This window comes from Aulonocara stuartgranti (assembly GCF_965226115.1).
Source record: "Aulonocara stuartgranti genome assembly, chromosome: 11".
Classification (NCBI taxonomy): Eukaryota; Metazoa; Chordata; class Actinopteri; order Cichliformes; family Cichlidae; genus Aulonocara; species Aulonocara stuartgranti.
This window is the reverse complement of record NC_138947.1, coordinates 14,192,346-14,213,945: the sequence shown is the minus strand read 5'-3', so window position 1 is coordinate 14,213,945 and position 21,600 is coordinate 14,192,346. Positions and strand designations below refer to the sequence as shown.

General features: G+C 43.9%; 1 protein-coding gene across 1 annotated transcript; it reads right to left on the bottom strand.

The window, feature by feature from the left end:
- Positions 1 to 1,179: 1,179 nt before the first annotated feature.
- prkcg (protein kinase C, gamma) lies at positions 1,180 to 20,874 on the bottom strand. The gene is made up of 17 exons (XM_082552414.1): positions 20,722 to 20,874; positions 19,483 to 19,729; positions 15,955 to 15,986; positions 15,766 to 15,848; positions 14,780 to 14,891; positions 14,126 to 14,254; positions 13,866 to 14,022; positions 13,429 to 13,630; positions 12,714 to 12,911; positions 7,914 to 8,087; positions 7,548 to 7,639; positions 7,033 to 7,095; positions 6,724 to 6,862; positions 4,871 to 4,951; positions 4,581 to 4,688; positions 3,748 to 3,888; positions 1,180 to 2,967 (listed from the first exon to the last, which is right to left on the bottom strand). Exons 2-17 carry the CDS (start codon positions 19,722 to 19,724, stop codon positions 2,806 to 2,808), a joined length of 2,115 nt encoding a protein of 704 aa, XP_082408540.1. The 5' UTR covers positions 19,725 to 19,729; positions 20,722 to 20,874; the 3' UTR covers positions 1,180 to 2,805.
- Between the last annotated feature and the right edge of the window lie 726 nt (positions 20,875 to 21,600).

Sequence of the window (21,600 nt, the reverse complement as noted above, 5' to 3'; positions counted from 1 at the left end):
ATTAAGGGGGGCGAGAATAAGAGACTGAGGCGCGATAGGAGCGACGAAGGATAGAGATAGAAGCAGAGGAGGCAGTGGCGAAGGAGGGGGATGATATCGTGTCAGAGTGACAGTGAATGATGGACTGCACATACAACTCCAACCACTGAGCGCTGGTGGTTCAGTTACACCAAGGCTGATGCTGTCAGTGCTAGAGAAAAGATTGTGATGGAAGTTAAGAATCAGCTTTAGATGTAAAAGAAACAGGCTGATGAGGAAAAGTGTCATTACGTGCTTTATTTTCTGTTTGACACTCTTCAGGTCTGCACTGCAGATTAGAAACATATCCCAGACAATTAAGAAGGTTTATCTGTCATTACAAACATATCTACCTCAGGTATATTCAGATTAAAGTCACTTTAACGTAAGCAAGTATGAACAATGGCTTTTTTTAAAATAAAGAAATAAATCAACACAAAGATCAAGAAGGTTTTTTTTCATTAAAATATGCTTTTATATGATATAGTCCACTCAAAATTATACTCCTACATATCCACTGCCTGAACACCATTAGCATAGAAAATACTGTATAAGTGTAAATCAGATCATAATACTGATGTAGAGGCCGGGAGAAGACAAGCTACACATATCAACAGCCAGCAACAGGAGTATTTCAAAGAGATACAAGCAACACAATAAATTTGGACAGGTGATTATTGAAGAATGATGTACAACGATGCAGTAAAGCATTTACAGTGCAGAACTGACAGAAAAGACAAACAGAGGGGAACAGAGATGAAGGGCAGATAGAGAAGGGAGGGAAGTAGACAGGGAGATGGGAAGTTGATGAGATTTTAATGTGAAGGTCAACTTGTTATAACTCAGATCTCCACAGGGATATTAGTCCCATCATGGTGATGCTGGAGGGGCCGGGGGGGGGGGGGGGGGGGGCTGCTTCAGAGGAGGAGGGCACGGAGGGAGATGCCTGAGAGGTGTTTTTGCTGGTTCAACAGCTACAGTAGCCCACTGAACAGAGGGGTCAGCATCTTCTCCGTGCGTGAGTGTGTTCACATGCCAGGGATTGCACTTTTGAGCGTGAGTATGTGTGAAAGTGCGGGGAGGAGGGGGGGTGGAGGGAGCGTGACAAGGAGGCAGGCTCGTAGTGAAGACAAAGCGAGAGGCCGTGCGTGTTTGTTTGTCAGCAGCTTCGCACGCCATCACAGAAAGAGACACTTCACTGGTGCTGTTTCATCATTTTTTCCCATCAACTTTATTTTCTTTTTCCAGCACATAAAAACAAAACCTATCAGATACATGATCTATCAATGATCTATTGCACTATTGATCATCATCTATTGTAATTATCGTACTGAGGGATTGTGTGCACTGACATCTGACTTCGGCTCAATCGGATCTAAAATAACAGGCAAACAGATGTAAAGCAAAACTGTACATGAAAAAAAGAATCAAAGAAATAAAGCATATTTATGTGTAAAATGACCAGCTGGTTCATTAGATAAGAGCACGGGGATGAGATTTTTGCACAGCAAGTTTGCAGCCACCTGCTCTGCTCAGATAGGGCTTAATGACAGCACTGCTGTTATTTTTCCACGTATTGAACAGTCCCAGTGAGCCTCACTTTTAATTACTCCTAATCAATACTGTGAGCACATCATTACACAGCAAAAAGCTTTACGGCATACACCATTAAAATCATAAGTATATGTACCTGTGCAAGCTAACAAGCCTCTCGTCTGGGAAAGACATTAAAAAGAGGCTTTTATTGATAAAACTGTAATGTTTACTTGGAGTAATAGGATATTTGTAGTTGCAATGCAGATAGGCCATATTCCATAGCGTGCTCAAGAATAAAAAAATAATAATAATGCAGATAAACTGTGAATGTCAAATGAGGACTCCCTTCCAGTGACATTACACACCACACAGTGTGAGCCTGGGTGGGTGGAGCAGAGCTGTGGTCCACCCTAACTGTCACATTGTGATAACTGCATTGTTTAAACATCTCAGTGGGTCATCTGAAGTCGTTAAACCTTGAGGTCGAGCCAGGTCAGAGGAGTCTGACTAAGCGCTTCCACAGGACGCCTCTCTTATAAAATACACAAATATCTAAAAATGGCTCCCCGCTCAATTTGCTTCATAGTCAACATGTCATTTATCCAAAATAGAGAGCACAAAAAACCCCAGAGTGAGATACTGTAGGTAGTCAGAAAGAAACATTTAAGTGCTGTTGATGCTGAGTACTTGCAATGGACAATACAAAGTGCTAAGGTGGAATTGGCATCAAAATGGTGAGATGTCCTGCTTTTACATACTGTGTGGTCATTGTAGCTGCATGAATGAAACCCTGACTGGTGAAATATAACTGGTAAATTACACGTGTGCACAACATATGACTACTTTACTTAAAGGAAAGGAAAGTAAAGTATCTGCCTTGGATAGTCTAGTGCTATAAAAACTATCTGCATGCATAGAGATTATTTTTCTCACGTTCATACTACAGTACCTTTAGATCAAGTTAAGTCTTATAAAAAAAGTCTAAGATGGCAGTCCATAGTACTGACCATGTTTGCAGTGTTGATACACATTGTGTGATGAGTGAGTTAATAGACATGCATCAAAGAGAGTGCCCGAAAATCGAGGTGTCTTGGCATTTTCATGTAAACGTCTGAATTTGGTTATGAGAGGTGTAATACTCGCTGCTAGCTCTCACGTTCAAATTCTCTGCTATAAAACTACAATCGGAAGGATAACAGGATCATCTGGCTAGACTTGGAACGGCGGCTGGAGCAGATTTGGGAGCCGTTTTCAAACAGCGGTGAGCGGTGACGGAGCAAAGTCTGGGTTGATGAAGGAGAAGCCTTCGAAGTCTTCCTGGTTCATGGCTGCGAGTATATCCGGGTCCGAGGGGGTGAGCGCCGTTTGAGCAGCTGTGAAGAACTTGTCAAAGTTCTCACCTTTTTTCCCACCCTGGCGATGAAGAAGAAGAGAAGGTATGTACACACAAGACTGAGATTGGGGCACATCTTCATGCATGCATGATATTGCATCCACAATAAACTTTACAAAATCCCTCCCCCTGGAACAAAAATAGTTTATTAAAAATGTTAAACTATAAAAAGAATCCACCCCCACGTTTTTTCCTCACTGAGACCTCCTTTTATCTCACTACAGAAGCACACAGGAAGAAAGCTGATCACATATCCTCCCAGATGCCTAACAGCATATGACAGCCGTTCTGCCGAATGATATGAATCTCATTTGGCTAATGGGCCTGGCCTCTAACCCCTGAGCATACTCGGCTCACTCAAGGCACACCTCACAAACGGCCAGTGCGCCGGCACTTTGGCAAGTGGCAGGCTAATGATGACATACATTTGCATATGGGAGGAGTAGGCAAGACCCCAAGGTCAGAAGGTCTTGTCTGTTATGACTGAACTGTCTGTTCCTGAGCTCTTAAAGCCTATCTAAGAACCCAAAGAGGTGATAAATGAGGAAATAGAGGGGATGTGAAGGGGAGAGAGGAAGAGACAGAGAGAGGAAGAGGGAATGAAAAGGCCAAGGCAAATGTGGAGGAAACACGCAGGGAAACGAGGGACAATGTGGGAGTCAGAGAAAAAGGAGACAGATGGAAGAAAGTGACAGCTCCAATTCCCTATAAGTGTCCTCAGAGAGGCAGAGAAGAGAAGAAAGAGAGGAGGAGGAGGAAGAAAGAAGGAACATGTGGTTCATCTGTTTAACTGAACTGACAGTTCTGGGTTTGAAAGGTGGCGGGATTTCCAGTCTCTCCAGACGGTCCCAGTCAATCCAGCGGAAGAACGGATGCTCTCTGATCTCCCTCTCTGCATCTTCTCCTTCACCCAGGCGCTTGGCCGGGTGCTTTGTCAGGAGCTGAGTCAAGAGAGGAGGAAATGAGGGGAGAAATGTGAGAAAACGCGACTAGGCTGGGATAATAATGTGATACAATAAATGACTTCTGTTTATGATCTGCCTCGGTTAGAGCAGTCGGTGTGCATGATAAGCTTTGCTTTATTTTGGAATCATGTACTGTAATCCAATTCCTTTGTTGTCTTGCCAACGAATGGATTTTTATTGCACTATCACTTTGAAAAACCTTGACATTTTTTGGGAATTATGCTTGTTTGCTTCTTGCAGAGAGATGAAGATCATTAAGATTCTGCTATCTGTACACCAATTATGAAGCTACAGCCAGCAGCCACTTAGCTATGCATAAACAACCGGAAAAAAACAAAACAGTTCTTACTCACTATTTGTGAGTAATAAAACTCAACTGTCCAAAACATGGATAAAAACACTGTAGTGTAAAAATAAAAAGTTTTGCGCTGAAGAGTAAAGTTGGTTGCCTCCAGCCTGATATCTAACAGGCAGTTGTAAAAGTGGTGTCGGTCCAGCTCTTTGTAAAGAAGCAAATTAACATAGTTCCAAAAACTATTCCTTTAGGCGACCGAATACAATCTTGCACGAGCAAAGAGTTATTTCATTTCCTGATTTACAGTACATGAACTTTTATCTTAATTGCCCGTGTGTTAAAAGTTAATATGAGAAACGAGGATTGAACTCACTCCCTTGCAGATAGCTACAGCCTCCCGAGAGAGACTTTTTGGGTATGAGACACTCTGCTCCATGATGGACTGAAACAGCTCCTCCTCGTCAATGCCATCAAATGGCGGCTTAAAGGAAAAGAGAGTGAGGGAGAGAGCGGAAGAGTTTAAGCACAGACCTGTGGGCAAATTGATAACGAATATAATGAAATTAAAGTTCTTTGAAAGTCTTTTGAAGTGATTACAAAGGACGAGTACTGGGGGCTTAAAGTGTCTGTGCACGCTATTGTTAGGATTAAGCTGAGTGTTACCTGTCCTGCCAGCATTTCATACAGCAGCACTCCATAAGACCACCAGTCCACTGCTTTATTATAGGGCTGATAGGCCACAATCTGGGGGAGGGAAAAAGGATGGAGAATGTATGAGAAGATATAAATGGGGAAGAATGGCAGTGCAGCGATAGGAAGAGAGAGGCAGCTGGCTGCTTGGATGATATGCAGCTACAAGAAACAGCAGGGGTGAAAAACAGAGAGAAGCGAAAGGATAAAGTGCGGCGTAAGGGAGGGTTCATGTGTGAATGAGCTCAGAAATAATCAACACACGGATTTGGATTTGCACTTGTGTTCACAAGCTTGTGTGTTTGTTTGTTTGTTTGTTTCCCCGATACGTGCGCGCGTGTGTGTGGATGCCAGGAGGGGGAGGTGGTGGTGTGCTGTGCAGAGGGGCACGAGGGAACAATCCCCAGCCTCTGGGGAAATATATTGCAACTCTTCCAAAATGGCAGACACAGGAGAATCAATGGGTGTTTACATAACAGAGTCAATACCCAGGGGTTCCACAGCAAGGTTTACAATATCAAAGACGCACACAACAGTCGCTTCCCCACTTTCTCTCTCCCCCCCCCCGTATCACTCAGCTACGAGTCCACCGACCGAGATGCGCCTTCACGCCTTCTCTGAAGTAAATTGTTTAAGATCACTTCACACGGTAAGGGGCACATACGCATTTCCAACAATTTGTAAGGTAAACATTATACAGGCAGACAGTTATGGTTTACATATCAAAAGAACGTCAAGCAAAACCACCTTTGCTTTTTCATTATTTCACTGCGGCTGATATTTGCACTGACATTAGTGACATCCCTTTTAGTCTTTTGGTGCTTCATCTCATTATGTTCACACAATTTCAGCTCCGTCTTCAACCACAGACAGTGGCGCACGTGAAAACTGAAACAGGATTTCTTTGTTACAAATTTATACTGACCGATGAAATGGATTTCTCTACTTTAAAAAAAAATACAGATAATAGCCGAGCTTTTTGCCACCCTTTTCCTATCATTCAGAAAAATAAACTGCTGACTTGAAGTAATGTGATTACATGTAAATTCTCAATGTAATACTATTGCATAGGTACAATGTGGAACATTAACTTCAATGGAATCTGGTCAAAAGAAATGTATTTTATTGGTATACACTCATTTTATACCAAGGATATTTTCCTTAATTATTCATTACTTAACAACCTTTCATCTTTCATGTTTATGAGGGCAAAGAATCATTTTTTAAGTGCTCCACCGCAGCTCAACACAAACACTTCTTTGTTTGCTTCCTTCAACTCATTAACCATAACTTTAAATAAAAACCTACGTAATTTTACAGACTGCTGAAATCCCATAATAACATGAAATAAACCTCACTACATTTTCTGGAAATGTACTAAAAAGTAAAGTTGGCAAAATTTATAACTGCCGGGTATGAGCAAGGGCAAGCTACCCATTGTAGTGGTTTGTTTAACTATTTTTAAATAAAGACTTTACATGCAAGTTAAACCTGTCAGCGGCTGTGAGAAAGCGGCGCTATGCTCGTAAAACAATGTCTCTGAAGGACAGTAGTGACTTCTATGCAACACTCTCATAGTACAATCACACACCACTGCTTACTGAATCATGTGAAGTTAATTATTCACAAACTGCTGACAAGGTCAGAGAGGACAGAAGAGACGAGGGGGAGCTGCAGCGAAGCAACTCGGCGTCTCGCGGCAATGCAGAACAGGTCAAGCAAACTAAGAGGGGTGAAATGAGGGAAAATGAGGGAAAATAAGGAACAAATGAGGGAAATATCAGGAGTGACTGTGGACAATAGCGTGAGGGCAGTGGTCACGGTACCTCAGGGGCGATGTAGTCAGGAGTGCCGCAGAAGGTACGTGTGGTGTCGCCCTCGAACATGCCCTCCCTGCACATCCCAAAGTCTGCTATCTTTATGTGGCCCTCGCTGTCGAGCAGCACATTATCCAGCTTTAGATCCCTGAGAGGGGAGAAACGCCACACAGGTATGAATCACTTTGATAGATACCATCTTTATAACAGTCATTAGCTACAAGAGACATGATAAATCTGTGTCGTGTCTGTGCCGAACGCAGACTGAAGTGAACACGGGCAAACCAGGCCACGTTATGAAGCAGCCCACTTCTTTACCTGTAGATGATGCCTTTGCTGTGGAGGAAGAAGAGGCCGACCGCTATCTCTGCCGCATAAAACCTGGAGGGAGAGAGGAGGAGGAGAAGGAGGGACAGAGAATCAGCTAATTCAAAAGAGGATGATGACAAGAGGTTAGGAGAGAGGGAATGGCGCTGGAGAGGGTGATGAAAGGGAGAAGCAACCAAAGAGATGAAAGGCAGGAAAATGAAGAAAGAGAGATGGAAATGAGCAACAGGGCAAAAATTTGTTTTAGATGATTGATCAAAGATTATTGATTAGAAGAACAGCCAGGGGGAGGGAGAATGTAGATGATACGATAAGATTAGTGGGAGGAGAAAGTCGGGGAAGAGAAAAGGGCTGGCACTTGAGTTGATGACTTTTTATGAGTCACCAGGTATAATGAACAAAGCTAAGGGACGAGTGTGTATGTAAGAGAGCACAGAACAAAAAAGCAGGAAATGAGACTTTGTGTAGATAAGGACGGTGATTAAAGGAGCTTTTTGACTACATACGCTGCGTGAGGCTCTTTGAACTTCCCAACTATCTGAATGTGAAACATCAGGTCTCCTCCGTTGACATATTCCATCACGTAATACAGTCGGTCCTGCAGAAGCAAAAACACACACACACACATGCGCAGGCTCCTCATGCATAAGCACCTCTTGTCCAAATTAAAAAGCAATCTGTTAAAATACCTCCTTCAGGACCGAGGACCTTGTTAAAGAAAGCAAGCTAATTATTTCATTTATTAATCGGAATTCGCCCAACCTGGACCGAAACAACTCCTGGGAGGACGATGCAGCCAAAGTGTCAGGCAGCTTTATGGCCAATTTAATGAAATTTAGATAGATCATTTGGGAACCCAGATACCCACACACCTCAGTCTGGAAGGCGCAGTAGAGGGACGTGAGGAAGTGAGGACGAGAAAGGAGCGCCAGAACCCTCCTCTCTACTAGAGCGCTCTCCGTGTCCTCGTCCTGGAAGAGAACGTCTTTCTTCAGCACTTTTATGGCAAACAGACGCTCGCTGCCTCGCTCCTCTGCCAGCAGCACCTGTGCAGGAGCGGGAAGAGAAGAGAAAGTTTCTGAAGAAACAAGGAGACAAGCGTGAATCCCAAAAGTCTGCAAAGCAGCTACCGTATGTCTTCAAAACCCATAAATAAACAAAATGTTTACAGAAAACACAGGACTGGCTTTCGGGTTGAAATGTTAGAGAATCGAGAAAACACAATTTCCCCAAAATTCCAAAGTCACCTTTGAACATTTCTGAACGGATAACACAACAGCAGCAAACCAGGAGCAGCTTTAAAAAAATGACTATAACTTTGGCATAAAGTCCTCTCAGACTTAAAAAAAAATCCCCAATGCAACTCTTCTCGCTCCAAAGACAGCCATGCATGTGACGTGCTGTACTGCAGTCAGGTCTGAGTGTTTTTTAGGTTATTGTGTTAGCAGTGATGAGGTGCACTGGTCGCAGGAGAAAACTAGTTCCACTGTTTAAATAAACCAGCGCCCGTGTAAAATGAATAAAAGGCATATATAGTGCAAGAGGAAAAGAAAAAGTTATAACTTCAGAATGGATAACAGCAAGTTTGGTAATGTACATGTATGATGAAATAACTCAATGTAAAGTTTAATTAAAGTTGAAACAGGCCTGAGGGTTTCGAGACATTAATGTCTCGAGTGGACAGGGAAAGCCCTAAAAGCTTGCTCTCGTGTTTTAATCAGACATTAAAAACACATTTTCTCACTCCTATTAAACTGGCTGCTCGTGGGTAGCTCTGAGTGCTAATGATGCTATAATTTTCCACAATGAGTGCCACGTGATCCAGGTTTCACTGAGATAAATATGGTCAATAAATATGGAAAATGCTGACAACAACACTGTTAGAAATGATCAACCCTCAGTGCTGAGCTGTAATAGAGGTGAGTGGAAATTAAGGATCTCATTTTACTTTCAAGTGGAGGTGAATAGCACTGAAAATTACACCGTTTTTAAAAATATATATATAAAACAGTGCGACTACGCTAAGATCACTCCCTCTGTGTGTGTGTGTGCAGGGCTATTGATGAACTGCCAGTCAGCAGGAGAAATCCTACCATCTGTGATCGTGTCTCCTGCTCTGTGTCGTGGTTTTAAACCAACTCACATAAAAATAGGACTCATCACCCTGCAGAATATTACAAATCTTAGTAGCATGTACTTTTTCTATTCTCTTGTTATCCCATTTCCTTTTTGGTCATTTTGTCACTTTCTGCAGCACAGTAATCCTTCTCTCTTCCCTCTATCTCTGTCTGTCTCCTTCTCACTTTCCCTCACTCAGCAGCCCCGGGGTCTGTCTCTCCTTAACGCTTTCAAATCCGGGGACCAGGAGGCATACAGTGCTGCCAGGGCCAACCTGAGAAGAGGCATCAAGACTGCCAAGCAGCAGCACAGGAGGCGTATCGAGGCCAGGTTTGAGAACAACACAAACCCAAGGCAGGTCTGGGAGGGCATCAGGGCTATCACGGACTACAAAAGAAGAACACCATCACCCTCAGCCGACAGTTCTACTCTGGCTGAGGATCTAAATCTCTTTTATGCCCGTTTTGACAGGGAGAACACCGACCCTGTCCTGTCCCCTCTCCCCTCAACCGACCCTGCTCCGGTCCTGAGCACTCATGAGCTGAGGCGTGTGTTCCGGAGCATTAACACCAGGAAGGCGGCCGGGCCGGATGGAGTGCTGGGCCGGGTGCTAAAAGACTGTGCTGCGGACCTGGCGGACGTCTTCACCTCTATATATAACACCTCGTTGTCCTGTTCACTGGTACCATCCTGTTTCAAAGCAGCAACCATCGTTCCCATCCCAAAACAGTCAAATGTCACATGTCTGAACGATTTCAGACCTGTGGCACTCACCCCCATTCCCGCCAAATGCCTGGAGAGACTGGTCATTAAACACATCAGAGCTGCTTTTCCACCATCCCTGGACTCGCACCAGTTTGCATACAGGGAGAACCGGTCAACCGAGGATGCGATCGCCACAGTGCTGCACACATTACTGAAGCACTTGGAACACAGGAACACCTATGCACGGCTCCTCTTTGTAGACTACAGCTCGGCTTTTAATACCATCCGGCCATACAAACTCCGTCCCAAACTCCACCAACTGGGACTTAACTCCTCTCTGTGCAACTGGATTGTGGACTTCCTCACTAACCGTAGACAGAGTGTCAGAGTGGGTAAGAACACCTCTTCCACCCTTGTGGTCAACACCGGTGCCCCTCAGGGGTGTGTTCTGAGCCCTCTGCTATACACTCTCTTTACCCATGACTGTATTTCCTCCTGCGCGTCCAATCTCATTGTTAAGTTTGCAGATGACACTACAGTGCTCGGACTTATATCCAACAATGATGAGACAAACTATAGGACAGAGGTGCAACAACTAGAGTCATGGTGCCACGACAATAACTTGGTCTTAAACACCAAAAAGACCAAGGAGATCATTGTAGATTTCCGGAAGAGGGGTCATAACAACCATCTGCCTCTCTTCATTGGCAGTGAGGCGGTGGAGAGGGTGAGCAGTTTTAAATTCTTGGGGGTAACTGTGACCGAGGACCTGTCCTGGGGCAACCATATCACCTCAGTTGTACGGAAGGCCCAACAGCGCCTCTACTACCTGAGGAGACTGCGGAGCGCACACATTCCCAGATCTCTGATGTTGAACTTCTACAACTGTGCCATCAGCAGCGTTCTGACGTATGGATTTCTAGTGTGGTTCCCCAGCTGCACCAAGGCCGATCAGCAAGCACTCCAGCGGGTGGTGAAAGAAGCTGGCAGAATTATTGGAACAAGTCTGCCAGAGATCAGTAATATCTTCCCCACTCGCTGTCTGAGGAGGGTGCACAGTATCCTGCGGGACCAACATCACCCTGCGCGCCACCTTTTCCATCTGCTGCCCTCAGGGAGAAGGTACAGGTCTATACAGGCCAGAACATCCAGACTGGCCAACAGCCTGTATCCACAGGCTGTGAGGCTCCTGAACTCTCTGCCCCCCTCTCACGGACAATAACCATATCCAACTTCTTAATAGCAATGAACTGGTCTGCATTGGTGCATCATATCTTTATTCTCTTCCCCCTCCTGCCCCCCCCCTCTTTCTTAAATAGATAACTATCATATCTGATATCATATCTCACAGTACAATAATATTGAATGGGTTGCATTGTTGTATTTTGTCATGTTTCTCAGGTCTTTGTCTGAATTTCTACGAACATTATTGCTAAGGATTGTCTTATTGCATTGGAGTCACACTGGGTTAAATATGTACACTTGGGTTTTAAGGGGTATTTATTATTTTCTTCTTTTTTTTTTTGGGTTGTATGGAAGCCCCAAACGCAATTTCATTGTTCTTGACAATGACAATAAATAAATAAATACTAAATAAAAATACTTTTGTCATGGTCCTGAGTCTGAGGACTCAGTGTTTTGTGTTCCTTATGCTTTTGTTCATTCAGAGTGTGTATTCTGTTGTGATTTTGCCATTTGTTAGGTTTCTGTTCTTTGCCTGCCTGCTTCCACTTCTCTGTGTTCCCTCTGTCTGTTCATGGTGTTATTGTGTCTGCTCATGAGTCTGCCTGTCAAGTTCAGTGTCCGGTCTGGTTCTCTGTGTCTGTTAGTTTCCTGTTTTATTCTGAAAGTTCATGTCTCATGTCAGTGTGTTCAGTTTTACCTCTCCCCTGTCTCGTTAGCCTTATTGCTCCCAGCTGTGTCTCCCTCCTGTGGCCCATTCCCTGATTACTCCCCGTGTATTTAAGCCCTGTGTTTTCCTGTGCTCTCTGTCGTGTCGTCTGTTTAACTCCATGTCAGTCTGCATTATTCTGTTACCTGGTATTCATTCTGCGTCTCTCTGCCATCTCTCTTTGTGCATTTCGCTCCTCCTCCCGTGAGTGTCTGGTTTAAGTTTTGTTCTTTAGTTTTCCCAGTTTAGGTTTGTTTACTCCCCGCTCTGCTCTTCCTGTTTTGTCACTTTATCACCTCTGCAAATAAATTTTCACTCGCACCCCAGTCAGTGCCTGCATCTTGGATCCTTTTCTCAATTCACCACACGACTGCTGTGCAGCCGTGACAACTTTCTTGGGTCCTTTTTTTTTTTTTTTCCTCTCTCCTCACATCTTACGTAAGTCGAGTCTATTTCTCCTGTCCTCTGTAGACTCTCCTCTGACAGTTATGAAACAGCACAGGGGGATTTCAGAAGAGGAAGAAGGACTCAAAACTCCTCTCTCTTCATTATGTCTCATCTACTGGGGAATTAAAGAGAAAATGGAGAGCAAAGGCTCCCTTGAAATGAACACCTCCAGGATGACTGCCTGTGTAGCATGTGGGAAGCTCACGACTGCTGACAACACAAAAGCAGCAAAGGGTTAAATGAATCATTTGGCAGCAGAAGTAAAGACAGTGAGTATGTTCGTAAGAAAGGGTAATTTATTATTTTTTTCAAAGAAATTCTGGTTTCCTGTGCCTGGGAGCTGCTGCATGAAATGCCACTTGAAGGTCAAGTCCATCGATAGAAGAAAGGATTTAAATCCAGGAATAATCTTTGTTGTTTCCAGCATGAATGGTCTCTTTGATATCATTCACAGTTGCTGGATAAGAGGTGATGATTGTGTGTACAAAAGAAAAGATGGCATTTCGTTTACCTTGCCAAAGCTGCCTTTTCCAAGAACCATGAGGAAGTTGAAATCGTGGATGCCCATTTTAACTTTGCCAGGGCCCGGAGTGTGGACAGGGGGACAGGAGGGAATGAGGGTCGGGGACAGGGCCACGGGAAATGGTTCAGACAGCGGGGAAGGCATCGCTTGAGGCAAAGAAGGTGTAGTAGCATCTGGCTGAGGCTCCTGGAGAAATAAAATGGGATGTTTGAGAGATAAACGACACACACCCACACAGATCCATAAAACAGGAACCCAAGACAAACCTCAAACTCCCTCCTACCCCCCAGTTTTGGACTGCAGTCAGGCAGCACAATTCTGCACCCTGGTGGATGCAGAGTGCAACAGAGAAGAAAGGGCACTCAGTATAATTTATTATCTAATTATTTAGCAATAACACCGGCATTAATCTTCCAAGTTTTTTTTTTCTTCCTTAGATAGAACTGTAGGAAACGGGATAGTTCAGCAGGACAGACGCTGACCCAGTATGAGCTGTGGCAGCTGCTGTTTGTTAGATGTAGGTAATTATAAGCTGATAAAAGCTATGCCAAGGTCTAAGGATGAATGGTCAAAGGCATGGCACAAAATAAAGGGTTGCTCCACTTCCTGGTGAATACAGGTATAAATATCCCGTCACTTGCTTTTTGTTCACCTTGAGCCCATCTGATGGCTTTATGTCCATATAAAGCAGCCTGCTGCCTACCTGCAGGTCCGGGTCTGGCACAGGAATGTTGTAGTACTCTCCCTCATCTTGGGCCAGCAGTTTGAACCAACCACTGATTGGACGCCTGAAGATCTCACTCACGCCAAACGACAGCGCTCCCATGAAATCGTTCCTAGACGTCCGGTCCCAGTCCCATATCTCCACAGACAGACGCCTGTCCCACTGGTGACCACGCACGGAGCTGAGGAGTCAAACACACACTTGTGACAATTTGATACATGATGAAACACAAAGCATAGAACGAAATCATCCCTTTTCAGTGTGACCTTTGCTGAAATGTCTTATTTCCCCTGGATATCAAAGATGCACCTATAAGAAAGTAAAGGTTAACGCCGCTGAGTAATCCGATTTTACATATAGCAACGTTTGTGGCAGAACCCTGTAAATTTTCCACCCTAAAGTTTGCAAGGACTCACAAGGTGAAGCTCTCATTCCAGACGGGATTGAGTGTTGAGCGGATGGTCTTAGTCTTCTGTTTGCTGTGGCTCTTTGGGTCTGGAATCAATTTCAGTTTAACATACGGGTCTGACAAGCCATTTGGGTCCATGGGCATCAAGTTACGAGCCTCCCGCACTGAAACAGCAGTGAAACAATAAAAGGAAAGAAGAGAAACCTTACATTTCCTGCAGAAGCCTGCTTTTTGTTTAAATTGGTTGAATCCAGCGGGTCCTCCCACCTGTGACAAAGACGTCCTCCTTTTCTCCTCTGATGGTCAGATGGATTCTCCCTCTCTTCTCTGTGTGATCCTGGCCACACAGACTGGGGACGCTGGTCTCGCATCGCCGATGGACGTTCATGTCACAGCCTCACCACACAAAGACGCACAAAAGACAAAGTGTGAACACAGACATGCGCTGGATACATGTGGAGTAATTAGTTGTAATCAGTCTAAATCCACTAGCTTTATTAAGCATAATAATTAAAAAGATGAGATGAGGAATAGTGGTTGTGGGCTTCACTAGCTTTCAAAAAACAAGAACATTTATGTGAGCAAGTTCTGAAATTATTGGTTGGTATGTGCCAGACATTCTTCACGGGGTATAGAAGCCTCCTGGACTCTCCACTAGTTTCCAAACTCTTCATCTAATTCTCAGCAAGAAAGTGAACAAGCGCTTTTTCTTTTCTTTTTTTAGTGACTAACTATTCCTTTATCTTAGCCAAAAAAAAAAAGAAAAGAAAAAAGGATTAATGATAATAATAGCTGGAAGTCTTCTCCAGATGTGAGTTTCAGCAATGTGCATATGTGGAGTGATATTCATCTGAGCATAATAGCTAATAAAGGCTCGAAGCACGTAGATTTATGTATCTCATAGAGTGGAGTGAAACTCACTGGTACATTTCATGCCCTGGTGTATGAGGCCATACAGCAACGAGCCACAGTGGTCACAAAATGTAGGGCTGGAGTACGTGTGGATCTTAAATGTGTGTCGACTCTTCAGGTCCTGAAATAAAACAGAAAAACAATCTGCGCTGAGAACTCGTTCTCTCTCACACACACATACATACGATGATTGTGGAACACACACACAGACACACACACACACACACACACGTGCAGAGCGTGATTAGCGGAGAGAAGATGAGTGGGGCATTCGTGGACAAGCCAATTAGATCTCTCCACTCGGAGAGGACACACAGTGTCTGCGTGTGTGTGAGCGTGTATATACTGTGCACAGAGGGATGAATCATTTTTATCTCTCTTCAGCTCATCAGACCACCCCACCGCCACGCTTCATACACCACCTTCTCCCAAACTGTTTTCCCTCCCTTGTCGCACTGAGTCGCTATTTAAAAACTGTCACCCTGTTTCTTCTCTTTCCCTCTGTGTGTTCTTTCACTGTCTCATCCATTTTCGATCTCTCACACATGCACACACACACACACACACACACACACATTTTCTCATTGACCTCAATTCTCAGGCAGTTTATTTAGCTGGTAGAAAAAAAATGTGAGTGAAAGACAAATCTCCCTGAAATCCTCAAAATGCCACACAGAAGAAGACTGAGCAGTCTGTGGCTCTCGCTCTCTTTCTCCCCCCTCTAATTCTCACTCTTATCAGTCCATCCTGCCCTCCACCTGTGTCTCCCCCACACCCTATCTCCCACTCCCAGCATTTCAGATGCCTTCTAGGACTGCACGACATGAGTGCAGACGTCATGGATGGAAACAGGCTGCATGATGAGAAAGATGCATGGACTGATGGCTGACTCACGCACACATGCTACTGTCATCAAAGGATGTTGAAAAATGATGATGACGATGCAAATCTTCACAAAAACCGAAAATAAGAAGGGAAAAGATATGTCAGCTCACATCTGGTCTGGGGGCGGTCACAGAGCCGGGGCACGTGAAGGTCACAAACTCGTGACATCTTTTGTGGACCACAAAACTGCAAACTAGAGAAAGCAAACATCTCAGAATGAATCTGCTTTGCAGGACAAAAAATACATCAGAGAAGATTAACGCTGCAAGGAAAGGCAATAATGCTAGGTTTATCTCTACCTTGACATTGGAATCCCTGTTTCCCAATGCCCCTGTGTGAAAAAGACACATGGATTAAGATACAAAAACAATTTTCTGCAGTCCTCCTTAAGGTGAAATATTTAGCTTTGGAGAATGAGATATTGCTGTTGCGTTACTCTGCACTGTATAAAGACAGGAATGCAGACTCTAGTGGAGAACAAATTGTCTCATAAAAAGACAAAAAAACACCAACAACTTGATATACTAAGTCATTATGTGTGAAGTTTGAGTGCTTTTCCTTTCAAAGCCTCACCGCTGACCAGGTCAAACACTTACACGCACACACACCAATACAATGCTTCTGCAATGTTGGCTAGCTTCCATGGTCTCCTTAAAGCTTTAATTGAATAATTAAGTCATTGATTGACTAAACAGTCCACTCAGCAGCTTGCCTGTTGTGGATCAAGTTTTGATTAGAAGACTTAGAAAGGCAGGCAAACGAGAGACCTCGACAGCTCCTCTACAGTCATACCGGAGAGGCTCAGGGGTTCATAGGAAACTGACCATAATCACTGATCTACAATCAGTTCACCATCTGGCTGAGTAATAATTAAAGAAAGGGTTGCTGAGGGTAATCTGATCCTTGATAGGCACTCAACAGAAGTCCGTGTCTGCAGCACCAAATGCATCCGACCAGTTCTGCTTTTTGACCAGCAGAGAGCATTAGAGAACCAGATATGGTGAGGATTCACAGAGCTGCTTTCTGGCCAGATATCACAGAGAATTTAATGTAGGGGGATACCTGCATTTTGAATTAATGATGTGAAAAAAATCTACCAAACACATGCAATTGAATAAAATGCTTCTATAAAAAAATCAGACTAACCCCTCTTGGAGCTTTTTTTTGAGAAAGCTCTTTATCAAAAAACACACTTTGACATGTGACAATAGAACAAACACATAATAAACAAATGAATTTTGCTGCTGCAGATAGAGAATCTATGACACTCTCTCTGATGGTAATTAGCACCGTCCCCTCACAGCGAGCAGGTCCTGGATTCGAATCCATCAGCCGGCTGGGGCCTTTATGGGTGGAGTTTGCATGGGTTCCCTTCGGGTACTCTGGCACAGTCCAAAGACATGCTTGTTAGGTGTTAACTGGTAATTCTAAATTGGCCATAGGTGTGACTGTGAGCGTGAATGGTTGTCTGCCTCTCTGTGTGAGCCTGGCAATAGATTGGCGAGCTGTCCAGGGTGTACCCCCCCCCAACTCCCGCCCTATGACAGCTTGGATAGGCTCCAGCCCAACTGCAATCCCTTATTGGATAACTAGATGGATGGATGCTGCAGTTGGTGGCACAGCGGTGCAGTGGTTAGCACTGTTATCTCACAGCAAGAAGTGCCCGAGATTGAACCCGATGACTGGCTGGGGCCTTTCTGTGAGGATGCATGTGCCTGTGTGGATTCTTTCCAAGTTTGCTGGCTTCCTCCCACAGCCCAAAGACATGCATGTTAGGTTAACCGGTGATTCTAATTTGGCTCCAGATGCTAATGTGAGCATGAAATTGTGTGTCCTGTTGTTAGCTCTGTGACACACTGGAGACTTGTCTCTACCTTGACAATACGGATGCTTTAATTTCAGACCATTCTGATGTGGCTCACTATTATGGCTTATTGAGACACTTGATGGTGATGTTATGACCAGCAAATCTGATCTCCATCTATGCCAAATCACAATTCAGCCTTCTTCAGCCTCCTAACATCCACCAGGTGCTCTGGTTAGGATAAGGATTAGGTTAGGATCCAGTCTATTTATAGATAGGGTTTTTTTGTCCCACTTGGCACACACAAGTGGAAAAGCTTGTAAAAGAATAAAAAACAAAACAAAAAATAAACACAGGACCAAAATGACACTATATATGCAATGTTTCCTTAAATAATCCACTTGTTTAGTATATGGATAATACCATCTGACCCTAACAGTAAGCAGGTGACCAGCAGCTTGGTAGATGTTAAAAGGTTTAAGTATCATAACAAATATTTTAAAAACTATGATCCTTGTTAGTATGCTAAGACTGGACTGTGACACGAAGCAATTTCACTTTTTTAATGTTTTCAGACAGTTTAGCTTAGTTATTACCCAAAGGAGCCAAAACAGGTACAACCCACTCCTCTTTAAGACCTTGACTTAATAAACAAGATATTTACATTTACAAATTAGAACAATCTTGCCTTAGTCTTTAATTAATCTAACAATCTCCCCGGGGCCTCTAACACCGTGATTGAAAGCGTCTGCTCTGACATCTTGTGCAAAATAAGAGAGTTTTCAACCTCATCTAAGAGCTGCTACCACTGCCAAGACAGCAGCCAGTTGGAGAAATGTCCTGAAAGATACCCAGAGGCTGCTGGCACGTACAGCGCCCTGCATCCAACATACACTCCCACCATATGTTCAAACACACAGCCCCTTACACTCACAACGATAAACACAGACTACTGCGCCTTCAGTGGTCGCGCTCACAGGGTGTCGTCTGATCATAAAGAAGTCAAATCTGATTCTAAATTCATGTATACGCGCATAAATGTTATAAATGATGATAAGCACTGGTATGTTATTTTACTCTCAGGTTTTTTTTTTAAAGGTAATCTAATATTTTAAGTTATTAAAGTCACCTGTAAATACTTATATGTACTTCTAGATACTTAAAACCTTAAATACTTACACCAAATCCCAGTTTGGGATTTAGGTGTTTCTGAGATTAATGTCAGAGTTTCTGTAACATTAATCTCAAATCTCCAAATGCAGTCCAGCACCATCTGGAGCAATTACAGCAGATAGTAAACATGGTAAAACTCTATCAGTGCCAAACCGACTGCATTTTAGAATTTTTACTGCTTTTTACTGTATTTTACTGCTTTTTACTGTATTTTACTGCTTGGTTTAGTTTACTCATTAAAAAGCATACTACTAACTCTGTGAAAACAATCCTATGATGTGTTTTGCCTCTCAGGAGGAGACTGCAGAAGTCTGAAACATTAACCCTTTTGAAGTCTCAGTCTGAATTTCAGACTGAATGTTTTCTACTCCTGCATTATTATTGTGGATATCTCAGATTCTTCAGTCCATCCCTTATGAGTCCTTCAGATTTATGAAACTAAAGAGTACCCCTTTAAAAAAAGAAAGTTAATTATTACTAAAAAATTAAATTACTTCAGGGTTGGTGCCTGTCTGTTTTAATGCAGTCAGGCTAAAGTTCATATTCTAATTAAGTTCTTGTTTGTGTGTGTTTTTTCAGTATATAAATCAATGCATCGGCGTGTGTGAGTTCCTAAAGTAACGCCTGGATTATGTGGGCGGCAGTGTGGAGGTGAGGTTATGTGATCAGAGCAGGTCAGTGTGGGCAGTCTCTCCAGCAGGCAGCTGGAAAGGGTGAAAGAAAGAGAAAAGAAAAAAAAGCAGTGAAAGTCAGCACTACGTGGAGTGGTGGGATGCCTGAGGAGGTGGTGTTTGAACAGTTGGGGTGGTTTCTGTGTAGCTGTGTGTGAGTCTGTGTGTACGTGTGTTACCATATGAAGTCGGTGCAATGACTGCAGAAGGTGGGCTGTTTGAAGAAGCGTGCTGTAAACTGGTGGTCTTTCACTTCGACAATCCTTTTGTGTTTGAGCGCTCCCTTCCTCTGAAACACGGGCACCCTGGGTGGAGGGGAGAGAGGCGAGGGCAGAGGGGAGGCACTGGGGGAGGTTGCAGATGTAGGGGAGGCCAGTGTCAGTGGGGAGAGCGAGGGGGACGGGGAGACTGGGGTAGACATGATGCCTGGAGGATGCGGTAAAAAGATGAAAAGGTAAGGGGGATTGGATGATGAGTGTTAGTAACGAAGGCTTTGCTTTGAGCAGAAGACCTTGAATAGAACAGAGGAGAGGGCGGAGAGGAGGAAGCAAGGACAAGGAGGAGGAGCGGGAGGAGGACGATGGATGAAAAGTGTAATGGGTCAGAAGTTGTATTAATGGCACATGGGATGTAGGGTAGGGAGCGGTGAAAGAGTGACGCGATGAGGAGAAAGATCGAGAAGGGATGAATGGGCCGGAAGTGCAGCGCGAAAGAGGGAGCACAGGGAAAGTGGCAGGTAGAGATTGAAAGAGAAAGAAGAGATATAATGAAGGAGACAGGGAGGTTAATTCACATGCTGAGACAGGAGTCTCTTAAGAGACGCTAAACGATTAGTGCAACTCGCTGCGTCCCACATACTGCCTGCCCATGCTACCCATGCATATCCATGTCCCTCGCAGCTATGACTACCCCCCTTCCCTTCCTACCCCCTGGTCGTTATGTCAACTGTACTTCTGTTGCCATGTCAACAACACCCCCACCAGCTGCTCCAATATTAGAGTCTGGTTTCTCCTCATCTTCCTGCCTGCCTTTTTTAGCAATTAGTCCCATTTCTGAAGAAAAGTTTGGACCAGAATAATATGTACATGTCTATAGGGAATGAGATGCGCTGGAAAAAGTGCAAAACGGCAATATTAGCTGGAGAGATTGTGGTGCAAGAGTTGCACGCTACTAAATGATAAATGAAACACCAACAGAGATTTAATGAATAAATAAATAAGCCCACAGCGAAAACCCATACCATAAAAGAAATGTGATGAAATGTTTGTGTCTCAGCAAAGAAGCAGGAGCAAATCAATCAAAGGCGTGAAAGTGGACGGTAAGAAAAATGGCACAGGGCTCAGTAATGAGTAGAATAATGACAAGAAGAAATAAATGTTGTACAGACTCACACGGAAAAGATAATAAAGACTTAATACCTGAATTTGGGACAATTTTGGAGGAAAGTTTTGAGCTGAAGATGTCTTTCTCCTCGTGTTCTCCTCCTCCTCTCTGTCTGGCTCACTTCAAATGAAAGGCTAAGGTGTCACACCTGTAGCTGGTCACCTCAGGAAAAAGAGAACAGGGGGAAGAAAAAGCAGTGGCTAGCAGGGGAAAAACAGCCCCAAAAAAAGAAAAAAATGAAAAGAAAAATGTAAAAATGAAAAATGGGTAAGCAACAAGCGTTTTGAGAGACTCAAGCTTTCTAGGAACCAAATATAGAGAAGTGAAGTGATATATATCCGTTAACCCAGAGGCAGGGTGAGGAGGAGGACGAGATAGAGAGGTGGTATTCTCTTTCCAAGATTGATTCGGTTTTTACTAGGAGGAGGACGAGAGAAAGAGAAAAGGAGAGAGAGTGGAAGTAAAAACAGAAATACGGAGAGAGAGAGAGAGAGAGAGAGAGAGAGAGAGAGAGAGAGAGAGAGAGAGAGAGAGAGAGAGGAGAAAGATTGAGGGGAATAGGCGGCGATTCATTTTGAAATCTGGGTTACTTCTCTCAGGAGAGGGTGAGGGAGGTAGAGGAAGGAGGACGGATGAGGTAGAACATGCCATTTTAGCACCACAAATACAGTATGGACAAGCAAGTGCCAACTGTCTCTCACTTCCTCTTGTGCCAGATGGAGAGAGAGGATTCAGTCTGAAAGAAAAACGCAGAGCTTCTGAGAAATGGCTGAGCGTAGCTAAAAGTGGAAACAAACTCAAGTTTGCTGCCGATCCAGCTGACTGAAGGATCAACAGGCCTGCAAAACAAACAACCCTGTTAGTCCATGCTGCTACGGCTCAGTTTCGGGCTTTTCACATCAGCGTTCTGAGAT